The 12,410-nt window shown below is 43.1% G+C and overlaps 1 protein-coding gene across 2 annotated transcripts in view; it reads right to left on the bottom strand.

Moving 5' to 3' along the window:
• SPTLC2 (serine palmitoyltransferase long chain base subunit 2) overlaps window positions 1–12,410 on the bottom strand; it is a 153,769-nt gene that overhangs the window by 97,469 nt on the left and 43,890 nt on the right. For both annotated transcript variants that reach the window (XM_033952120.1, XM_033952121.1), the window contains exon 3: window positions 2,543–2,697. In XM_033952120.1, the coding sequence (XP_033808011.1) occupies window positions 2,543–2,697 (155 nt within the window). The remainder of the gene's footprint in view (window positions 1–2,542; window positions 2,698–12,410) is intronic.

The raw sequence follows: 12,410 nt of genomic DNA, 5'->3' as shown, positions 1-12,410 counted from the left end.
CAGTAGGGCAAGAGTTGAAAAGGAAATTAAGTCTCTCCCTACTCTGGATAAGGCTGTGTTTCAGCACCAGTTGCTCAGGAAGCCACAGATAGATGAATGAAAGGTCTCCTCTCCTCCTATTTTTTTTAACTTGAAGTTGACTGTTGCAGCCTCCTGAGTATATGAACACTTCCCTACCTGAGGCACAAAACAGTCCCCAAAACTCCAAATATTGGGAGGATGGAGGGAGGATCCTAGGACTTCTAAGGTGTTAACACCCCGTGGCTCCACTATGGATGGAAAATTATCCTCAGCCACTACCCTTAATCCTAGAACAAGGTAATTACACATCTTCTTCATTATTCATGAGCGAATAGGGAAATACCATGAATATCCGGCTCTGACCCACACCCGCCTCCCCCCGGCATCCCGGCCTTACCTGGTGGTCTAGCGGGCTTTCGGGGCAGGAGCAATCTTCCTACGCTCCTGCCCCATGTAGATCGCCAATAGGAAATGGCTGTAGGGAGTTCCCGTCATAGTCTCGAGAGACTACGGGAGCTCACGGCAGCCATTTCCTATTGGCGATCTGCACTGGGCAGGAGTGTAGGAAAATCGCTCCTGCTCCGAAAGCCCGCTAGACCACCAGGTAAGGCCGGAATGCCGGGAAGAAGGCAAAAATATGAGGGGTTTTCTTCCCTCTCCCCCCCCCAAAAAAATCATGATTATGTGAAATCACGAGAGGGGAAACCGCGAATGGGGAGGGGGAAGTGTAAATACATTTTTTAAATAAAGTTCCTCACAGAAATTCAAATCCTATCACACCAAACCCAGGCTGCATAGGATAGCTTGTCCTTCCACCTGTGGGACACCAAGAAATACTAATTGGCCACTGGGAGATAATGGTTATTGTGGATGGGCAGACTAGATGGGCCATTTGGCCTTTATCTGTTATCATGTTTCTATGTATGACCTGGTGTTTTTCCCTTTTTATGTGCTTTCCGATCTAAATTATAGTTCTGCCTTCTTTCCTTCCCTAAAAGTATGTCATGAGTAATGTCTGTTTGTATGTCTCAAAGAATATTTTATTACTACTGTAAATCGTTAAGAAATTTTTTATAAGTGTTTTTATCAAATTTTAATTAAACTTGGAAACTTTGTGTGTGATCATTGGAGTAAGATTGTGAAGAGATACAGGTACTTGGTGTATTATTGGAAGCCAAACTATCTTTTAAAGCTCAAGTTTCAAGAGTTGTCCAGATTGTGTATTTAGCCATACAAAAGTTACCACATTTGAAGAATGTGTTATTATAAACAATGGTGTTCTTTCAAATAGACTATTGTAATAGCATTTATCTGGGTATACCGACTAACTGAATCAATGCCTTACAGATTATTCAGAACTCAGCAGCTCGGATGTTGATGGGAGTACCCCGTTATGATCACATTACTCTCATCTTAAAAAAGTTACATTGGTTACCAGTTTCATTTCGAGTTCAATTAAAAATTTTAAAACTTGTTCAACAGAGTGTTTATGACAGCATGCCAGATTATCTGGCTAAATGCCTGATACAGTACAAACCACCAAGAGCTCTGAAAATCGTCAGTTACTTGATATCGAGAGATCACAGTGTATGATACATGCAAATTAAAAAACCTTGTTTTTCTACTGCTGGGCCCATTCTTTGGAATGCCATGACTGGTACTTTACGGTTTTGTGGAAATCTGTTGCAGTTTAGAAAACTGCTCAAAACTTATCTTTTTGCATAGGCATTTCTTTGTTAGATTTGTACTTTGCCATAATGATCATCTTATCTTTTCCAGAAATGACATCGCTTTTTGTAACCTTTACCTTTTCTCCTTCCCCTGTTTTGTACTTGGTCTTGTGAAATTCCATTTATTTTAAGCTTAAATTGTGAGCCGCTTTGGATAAAAGCGGATTATAAATGCTTTAAATAAATAAATAAATAAATATTAAGTGGTGATGTCATAAGTCATTAGCTCTGAGTAAACCCAAGCCTCTGAACTCTCTGGAGGGAAAAGAAGTTTCAACTTTCAAGTTTTATTAAAATTTTGTTATACTGCTAAATCAAATTTCAAGGCAGCGTACAACCAAAGGTTAAAAAGTACATATATTTATAAATACAGAGCACTAAGTTTAGTTTGTCAAATAAAGATTTGACAAAACAAACAGACAAGCTGGAACAAGAGGGAACTGGTAGAACTAAAAACATAAGAATAGCCTTACTGGGTCAGACCAATGGTCCATCAAGCCCAGTAGCCCGTTCTCACTGTGGTCAATCCAGGTTACTAGTACCTGGCCAAAACCCAAGGTGTAGCAATATTAAAAATAGAAAGCACAAATTGAAAGAACACAAAGAGAGAAGTAAACAGTTTCTTTGAGAGCTTCAATTGTACTCCAGAGCAATGTAACATGTGGCTTGCTTCCAGAAAAGGTTGGAAGGACTACTATATCTGTAGCTTAGTGCCTCCTTAAATACATATTACTTAGTTAATTTCCACATGGATTTCTTTGTATAACACTTCCTGGGTGGCTGAGACTCACTTGAAGGTCCAGTTGTAGTCATCAGTAAATCGCTCCATAACATCCATCTTGGCACCCGGAACACTGCAGATAGGCCGGTTCCAGCTGTCCCGGATACGCATGTAGAGGTTCCGTGTGTAGAAATTCTCAAAGTCTTGGAATAATGGGACAAACTCCTAGAAATCAGAGGGAAAGTATACAGAATGGAATTTAGTGCTGAATAAAAGATCTGAGATGCCTCCTGAGAATAAAACTACCTATATAATAAAAAAGCCTGAAAGAGAGATTGGTGCCTTATGTTCACAGGATTGGGAAAAACGGAATAGGAAGTTCTGATGAGCTTTTCACTCTTAAAATTCTTTTTTTTTTTTTGTATCAATACATTTTTTTTGAAAATAGAATGTTTTAACATGGTTTACATACAATGCAACCAACTGAAAAATAAACAATGTATACAAAGCAACGCACAACAAAATAATAGAAGACACCCCTCCAACCCTAACGCCTCAATCCCCCCCTTCCCAACAAGCACAAATGTCAAAAAAACATGATATAGGATAGAAAAATTATACAACTGACCACAAGAGTTATAGAAGAGCAATAGCAATAAACAGTGAAGATTGATCTTTATCACCTCAGGTCAAGAATTCAAAATAAAGTCCAATAGAGTCCCTAGTTTATATAAGTAACATAGTAACATAGTAGATGATGGCAGATAAAGACCCGAATGGTCCATCCAGTCTGTCCAACCTGATTCAATTTACATTTTTTTTTTTTTCTTCTTAGCTATTTCTGGGCAAGAATCCAAAGCTTTACCCTGTACTGTGCTTGGGTTCCAACTGCCGAAATCTCTGTTAAGACTTACTCCAGCCCATCTACACCCTCCCAGCCATTGAAGTCCTCCCCTGCCCATCCTCCACCAAACAGCCATATACAGACACAGACCGTGCAAGTCTGCCCAGTAACTGGCCTAGTTCAATATTTAATATTATTTTCTGATTCTAAATCTTCTGTGTTCATCCCACACTTCTTTGAACTCAGTCACAGTTTTACTCTCCACCACCTCTCTCAGGAGCGCATTCCAGGCATCCACTACCCTCTCCGTAAAGTAGAATTTCCTAACATTGCCCCTGAATCTACCACCCCTCAACCTCAAATTATGTCCTCTGGTTTTACCATTTTCCTTTCTCTGGAAAAGATTTTGTTCTACGTTAATACCCTTCAAGTATTTGAACGTCTGAATCATATCTCCCCTGTCTCTCTTTTCCTCTAGGGCAGGGGTGCCCACACTTTTTGGGCTTGCGAGCTACTTTTAAAATGACCAAGTCAAAATGATCTACCAACAATAAAATTTTAAAAAAACACAACGCACACTGTACTCATAGAATTGTTAATTATCATTCCTATTCCGGGGTTTTTTCAAAGAGGTCAAAGCAGATGACTCTATGCACTGTCACCTCAGTAACAACCATACAAAAATAGACAAATACCCACCCCTCCCTTTTTACTAAACCACGACAGCAGTTTTTAGCGCAGGGAACTGCGGTGAATGCCCAGCGCTGCTCTCGACGCTCATAGGCTCCCTGTGCTAAAAACCTCTATTGCGGTTTAGTAAAAGGGGAACATATTGTAAAATATAGAGAGCAGATATAAATTCAGACACATTTGATCACTAAATTTAAAATAAAATCATTTTTCCTACCTTGTCTGGTGATTTCATGAGTCTCTGGTTGCATTTTCTTCTTCTGACTGTGCATCCAATCTTTCTTCCCTTCTTTTAGCCTGTATGCTTCCTCTCCTCCTGACCTCATTCCCCCCCCAACGTTTTCTTCTTCTCTCCCTGCCCTCTCTTTCTTTCTCTCTTCATGCCCCCTTTCTTTTTTTCTGTTTCTCTTCTTTCCTTCTGTCTCCCTGCCTGCCCTATTTCTCCCTCCTTGCCCTCCCCCAAGCCACTGCCACTGCCATCAGATAACAGGCCCCCAAAGCCGCCTGCCGCCGGCCAGGCTCTCCTTGCTTCGGGCCCACCAGCATTCCTCTTCCCGACGTAAATTTTGCCGTTGGAGAGGAAGTTCCGCTGGCCAGAACTTCCTCTCCGACGGCAGAATTGACGTCGGGGAGAGGAAGGCTGATCGGCCTATTGGGAGAAATGCTGCCGGGTCCTGCCTTTGAGGAAACAGAAAGTAGGCGGGACCTGGCAGCAAGAAGAGCAAATCGCAAGCTTCACTGACCTGTCTCCCGCTTTAGCCCGCGAATGGGGCTCTAACATGTGCATGCCGGCTTCCCTTCTCTTCCCCCGCCCCGGACATAACTTCCGGTTTCAGAGGGAAGAGAAGGGAAACCGGTACAAGCACACGTTAGCCCCCGGAGCATAAATTCTCCAAGCCGTTTTTTTTTGTTGTTTTTTTTTAAATGTTGAGCAGCGGAGGCAGCAGCTGAATTTAGGAGCAGACCAATCAGGAGGGGAAAAAAAGAGAAGGGAAGAAGGGAACACGCTCTGCGATCAATAGGGGTCGCCTGAGCGAGCGACCTGTCGTTCGCGATCGACGTGTTGGGCACCCCTGCTCTAGGGTATACATATTCAGGGCTTCCAGTCTCTCCTCATACGTCTTCTGGCGCAAGCCTCCTATCATTTTTGTCGCCCTCCTCTGGACCGCCTCAAGTCTTCTTACGTCTTTCGCCAGATACGGTCTCCAAAACTGAACACAATACTCCAAGTGGGGCCTTACCAATTACCTGTACAGGGGCATCAACACCTTCTTCCTTCTACTGACTACGCCTCTCTTTATACAGCCCAGCATCCTTCTGGCAGCAGACACTGCCTTGTCACACTGTTTTTTCGCCTTTAGATCTTCGGACACTATAACCCCAAGGTCCCTTTCCCTGTCCGTGCATATCAGCTTCTCTCCTCCCAGCATATATGGTTCCTTCCTATTATTAATCCACAAATGCATTACTCTGCATTTCTTTGCATTGAATTTTAGTTGCCAGGCATTAGACCATTCCTCTAACTTTTGCAGATCCTTTTTCATATTTTCCACTCCCTCTTCGGTGTCTACTCTGTTACAAATCTTGGTATCATCTGCAAAAAGGCACACTTTTCCTTCTAACCCTTCAGCAATGTCACTCACAAACATAGTGAACAGGATTGGCCCCAGCACCGAACCCTGAGGGACTCCACTAGTCACCTTTCCTTCCTTCGAGCGACTTCCATTAACCACCACTCTCTGGCGTCTGTCCGACAGCCAGTTTCTGACCCAGTTCACCACTTTGGGTCCTAACTTCAGCCCTTCAAGTTTGTTCAACAGCCTCCTATGAGGAACTGTATCAAAGGCTTTGCTGAAATCCAAGTAAATTACATCTAGCATATGTCCTCGATCCAGCTCTCTGGTCACCCAATCAAAAAATTCAATCAGGTTCGTTTGGCATGATTTACCTTTTGTAAAGCCATGTTGCCTCGCATCCTGTAACCCATTAGATTCAAGGAAGTACACTATCCTTTCTTTCAGCAACACTTCCATTATTTTTCCAACAACTGAACTGAGGCTCACCGGCCTGTAATTTCCTGCTTCATCCCTGTGACCACTTTAATGAATAGGGACCACATCCGCTCTCCTCCAATCCCCAGGAATCACTCCCGTCTCCAGAGATTTGTTGAACAAGTCTTTACTAGGACTCGCCAGAACGTCTCTGAGCTCCCTTAGTATCCTGGGATGGATCCCGTCTGGTCCCATCGCTTTGTCCACCTTCAGTTTTTCAAGTTGCTCATAAACACCCTCCTCCGTGAACGGCGCAGAATCTACTCCATTTTCTCTTGTAACTTTGCCAGACAATCTCGGTCCTTCTCCAGGATTTTCTTCTATGAACACAGAACAGAAGTATTTGTTTAGCACATTTGCTTTCTCCTCATCACTCTCCTCATATTGGTTCCCAGGATCTTTTAGCCTAGCAATTCCATTTTTTATCTTCCTCCTTTCACTAATATATCTTAAAAAATTTTTATCTCCCTTTTTTTTGCATTTTTAGCCATTTGTTCTTCCGCCTTTGCCTTCGCCAAACGTATCTCTCTCTTGGCTTCTTTCATTTTCACCCTGTAGTCCTTTCTGCTCTCCTCTTCTTGGGTTTTTTTATATTTCATGAACGCCAACTCTTTCGCCTTTATTTTCTCAGCCACTAGGTTGGAGAACCATATCGGCTTCCTTTTTCTCTTGTTTTTCTTCACATAAAGGTCCGTAGCCATTTTTATCGCTCCTTTCAGCTTAGACTACTGTCTTTCCACTTCTCTTATGTCCTCCCATCCTAACAGCTCTTTCTTCAGGTATTTTCCCATTGCATTAAAGTCCGTACGTTTGAAATCTAGGACTTTAAGTATCGTGCAGCCGCTCTCCACTTTAGCCGTTATATCAAACCAAACTGTTTGATGATCGCTACTTCCCAGGTGAGCACCGACTCGAACATTAGAGATACTCTCTCCATTTGTGAGGACCAGATCCAATATTGCTTTTTCCCTTGTGGGTTCCGTCACCATTTGTCGGAGCAGATCCTCTTGAAAGGCATCCACTATCTCCTTACTTTTTTCCGATTCCGCAGATGGAACATTCCAGTCCGCATCCGGCAATCTCCCAACAGCAGAACCTCCTCTTTCCTTCCAAACTTTTGGATATCCACAATCAGATCCTTATCAATTTGCTGCGATTGAGTCGGAGGTCTGTAGACTACACCCACATAGATAGAAGTTCCATCTTCTCTTTCCAGAGCAATCCATATCACTTCTTCCTCTCCCCAGGTCCCTTGCATTTCGGTCGCTTGGATATTGATCTTTACATAGAGAGCTACTCCTCCACCTTTAGGACCATCTCTGTCCTTCCTAAAAAGATTATATCCCGGTATGTTTGCATCCCATCCATGTGATTCACTGAACCATGTCTCTGTGATAGCGACAATATCTAGATCTGCCTCTAACATCAGGGCTTGCAGATCATGAACTTTGTTGCTTAGACTGCGAGCATTTGTGGTCATCGCTTTCCAGCTATTTTTCAGCGATAATCTCCTTTTTCATATGGATTTTTGTTTCGTTTCACTTTCCGTTGCAATACTAAGAAATGAGTTGCTGATATTGCTTATGTTGCAGTCTTTACTACTATCACATCTTTTCTTTTGCCGGGGATGGTCTCTATAATTGTCCTTCGTACATACACCACCCCCACCTTCTAGTTTAAATGCCTAGAAAAATATTGTCTAAATTTCTCTGCAAGGTTTCTTTTTCCTGCTGTAGTAATATGTAGCCCATCAGTGCAATATAGCTTCTTGTCCTTCCATGTATTTCCCCATACTTCTATGTACCTGAAGCCTTCTTGATGACACCAGGCTTTGAGCCATCTATTAAAGTCCTCTGTGTTTTTCACTCTTTGCTCTCCCTTTCCATATGCAGGCAGTATTTCAGAAAAAGCTAAAGTCTTTACAAAAGGTTTCACACCCTCACCAAGCTCCCGAAAAGCTTTCTATGCTGTAAGTGTGGAGTTGTTGGCCAGGTCATTTGTTTCCAGATGGATAACAACATCAGTGTTAAAATCCTTAGTTTCTTCCTTAATTATAGTCAGTATTTGCCTGGAACTCCTGGTAGCTGAGGATCCTGGAAGACATTTCACTACTTTGGTCTCCTCGCCCTGTGTTCCAAGGTTAATGCCTCTGATGATGGAATCCCCCAACAGTAATAGTTTTTTGTTTTTGGCTTTTTTATTTGTGCTTAGGGTGCGCTTGTTCTCTTGAGTTACCTTCATTGGTTCCAGTCCAAGGAATTCTGTAGAGGTAATATTTGTGAAGGTGGATGGTTCTGTGTTACATGTCGCAGTCTTCCTGAGCCTACTGTGACCCATTTAGTCCTGGGCTGTTTTATTCTTTGAGGTAGAGGTGGTAAGTTGGTATGATTTTGTGGAGTGATAGAAGCTGCTTTAATTGTATTCAATTCCTGTTTAAGTTTGCAGAGCTCCTCCTTAATACTAGCAAGTTGAAGACAGATGGGGCAAGCATTAAGCCTCCAAATATTATGTCTTGGAATTAAAGCACCACAGTGATTGCATAGAATAAAGGTCATCTTGATTGGTTGTGAAGTGACTTGATTTGAGTAGTCCTGATTATATGGGTCTCTATATATGAATAGTGGTCCCTGGGGTTGGTGGGACTATAAGTCTTACCCTTATTCCTATGAAGGGAAAGGGAAAGAGGAAATAAGATTTAACAGAGGAAAGAGAAGGGTTTTTTTGTTTTTTTTTTAGTAAGAAACAGGGATGAGAAGAGAAATTAAGCAGATATAATGCTGAAAACCAGTGAAAAGAGCAGAATATGAAATGCAGAGCAAAAGGGGAATACGAAGAGGGGCTGGCCAGGGAGGCGAAAAACTTCAAGGCATTCTTCAGTTACGTAAAGGGGAAGCGACTAGCGAGAGAGGAGGTGGGGCCGTTGGACGATGGGGACAGGAAGGGAGTGATTAAGGAGGATAAAGAGGTAGCTGAGAGGTTGAATACGTTCTTCTCGTCGGTTTTCACGAGAGAAGACACATCTAATATACCGGACTCAGAGGAGCTCATGAGTGGGGAACAGGCCGAAAAATTGGAGCACATAGAGGTAAGTAAGGAGGATGTCCTCAAACAGATAGACAGGTTAAAATGCGGCAAATCACCGGGCCCGGACGGGATCCACCCAAGGGTTCTGAAGGAACTAAGACAAGAAATAGCGGGCACAATCCAACATGTTTGCAACCTATCCTTGAAAACTGGAGAGGTACCAGAGGACTGGAAATTGGCGAATATCACACCTATCTTCAAGAAGGGATCGAGGGGTGACCCCGGGAACTACAGGCCGGTGAGCCTGACTTCAATTATAGGGAAGATGGTGGAAGCTATGATCAAGGACGGCATTTGTGAGCACATCGAGAGAAATGGCCTACTGAGAACAAGCCAGCACGGATTCTGTAAGGGAAGGTCGTGCTTAACGAACCTTCTGTACTTCTTTGAGGGAATAAGCAGTCGGGTGGACAATGGGGAACCCATAGACATCATTTACCTCGATTTTCAAAAGGCTTTCGACAAGGTGCCACATGAAAGGCTGCTTAGGAAGCTGTGGAACCACGGGGTGGGAGGGGATGTGCACAGATGGATCAAGCACTGGTTGTCGCGTAGACTGCAGAGGGTTGGAGTAAAGGGCCAATATTCTGACTGGCGGGGAGTCACAAGCGGTGTGCCACAGGGATCGGTGCTGGGGCCGTTACTCTTCAACATATTTATCAATGACCTGGAAAAGGAGGCAAAGTGCGAGGTTATAAAATTTGCAGATGATACCAAACTGTGCGGCAGAGTTAGGTCCAGGGAGGAGTGTGAGGACCTGCAAAGGGACCTGGAGAAGCTGGAAGACTGGGCAAACAAATGGCAAATGCGCTTTAACGTGGAAAAATGCAAGGTTATGCATATAGGGAAAAAGAACCCGTTGTTCAACTACAAATTGGGGGGGGGGGGCATTGTTGGGAGACAGCAGACTTGAGAGAGACTTGGGTGTGCTGGTGGATGCATCACTGAAGCCATCTGCACAGTGCGCAGCAGCCTCGAAAAAAGCCAACAGGATGCTGGGCATCATAAAGAGGGGCATAACAACCAGGACGCGGGAAGTCATCATGCCATTGTATCGAGCGATGGTGCGTCCACATCTGGAATACTGCGTTCAGTATTGGTCACCATACCTCAAGAAGGATATGGCGGTACTTGAGAGAGTCCAAAGGAGAGCAACGAAACTGGTAAGAGGGCTGGAACACTGCCCATACGCCGAGAGGTTGGATAGGCTGGGGCTCTTCTCTCTGGAAAAAAGAAGGCTCAGGGGAGATATGATAGAGACCTTTAAGATCATGAGGGGCATAGAGAGGGTGGATAGAGACAGATTCTTCAGACTGAAGGGGACAACAGGTACGAGGGGGCATTCGGAGAAACTGAAGGGAGATAGGTTCAAAACAAATGCAAGGAAGTTTTATTTCACCCAAAGGGTCGTGGACACTTGGAATGCGCTACCGGAGGAAGTGGTCAGGCAGAGTACGGTACAGGGATTCAAACAGGGATTGGACGAATTCCTGAGGGATAAGGGGATCGTGGGATACTGAGAGAAGTATCCAGGAAATAAGTATAGAAACCCGACCAGGTCGTGCATGTGCAAGACCGGAGGGTTAGGACTTCGATGGGAAGATAGGACTTCAATGGGAAACCAAGGTGGCAAGGGGGCCCCTTCTGGTGATTCAGACAGGTCGTGATCTGTTTGGGCCACCGCGGGAGCGGACTGCTGGGCAGGATGGACCTATGGTCTGACCTGGCGGAGGCACTGCTTATGTTCTTATGTTCTTATCTTATTGAAGTTCACAGGGCAGCCTTGATCACAGCACTGTCCCAAAGATAATGCAGTTAACCTTAGAAGTAAAACAGAGCCCCTCCCTTCTCCACCTAATCAGCAGAAAACAATGGCTGAATACTAGTAAGACAGAAATATAGGCTCTATACCACCTAAAACACAGTATTTTAAACAAAAATGCAGGTTCTATCAGTGCTACCTAAAACACAGGGTTTTCCCTACTTTAGTCACCCTGAGCCACAGGCACCAGGATTTAATTAGAGTTAACAAAGTCTTACCCTTTTTCCTATGAAGAGGAAGAGGAAATAAGATTTAACAGAGGAAAGAGAAGGGTCTATTTTTTGTGCTTTTTTTTTTTTTTTTTTTAGTAAGAAACTGGGATGAGAAGAGAAATTAAGCAGATATAATGCTGAAAACCAGTGAAAAGAGCAGAATATGAAATGTTGAGCAACTTATCTTATTGAAGTTCACAGGGCAGCCTTGTTCACAGCACTATCCCAAAGATAATGCAGTTAACCTTAGAAGTAAAATAGAGCCCCTCCCTTCTCCACCTAATCAGCAGAAAACAATGGCTGAATACTAGTAAGACAGAAATATAGGCTCTATACCACCTAAAACAAAGTATTTTAAACAAAAATGCAGGTTCTATCAGTGCTACCCTAAAACACAGGATTTTCCCTACTTTAGGCACCCTGAGCCACAGGCACCAGGATTTAATTAGAGTTAACAAAGTCTTACCCTTTTTCCTATGAAGAGGAAGAGGAAATAAGATTTAACAGAAGAAAGAGAAGAGTTTATTTTTTTGTGCTTTTTTTTTTTAGTAAAAAACAGGGATGAGAAGAGAAATTAAGCAGATATAATGCTGAAAACCAGTGAAAAGAGCAGAATATGAAATGCAGAGCAACTTATCTTATTGAAGTTCACAGGGCAGCCTTGTTCACAGCATTGTCCCAAAGTTAAGAAGTAGAGGCCTAGCGACTATGATGCTCATCTGTCAGCTTTCCCAGCTTTGCCAAATGGTGCAGTTAAGAAATCCAATCCTTGTGAATGTAGAACCATATGTCTGTTTCCATTTGGCAGTGATTACACACTTGGCTGCCGCCAGACACATACGTTTGAGGTGTACCTGCCATCTGCGACCTTGACCGTTATGGAGTCCCAAAAAACAAGCTCTGAGATCCAAGGCAAAGGGTAGTCCCAACCCCACTCCCAGAAGTCACAATCAAAGACCAAAAGGATTGACGTTTCTCACAAGACCACCAAATATGGTAAAATGTCCCCTATTCTTGTAAACAACACCAGCATATATATGTAGCTGTGTCAGGAAACATTGCTTTAAGTCTTTCTGGAGTATAATACCAGCAGGTAAGAACTTTATAAGCATTTTATTTTAATAATACACAAACAGAAGTTTTTTGAACCTCTCAAAAAATCTGCTTCCATTCATGTCAAGTAAGCTCACCCCAAAATCATCTTCCCATAGAGATCTCTATGAAACCATATCTAT

Source organism: Geotrypetes seraphini, chromosome 7 (assembly GCF_902459505.1).
Source record: "Geotrypetes seraphini chromosome 7, aGeoSer1.1, whole genome shotgun sequence".
NCBI classification, from domain to species: domain Eukaryota; kingdom Metazoa; phylum Chordata; class Amphibia; order Gymnophiona; family Dermophiidae; genus Geotrypetes; species Geotrypetes seraphini.
This window is presented reverse-complemented; position numbering and strand designations above follow the sequence as displayed.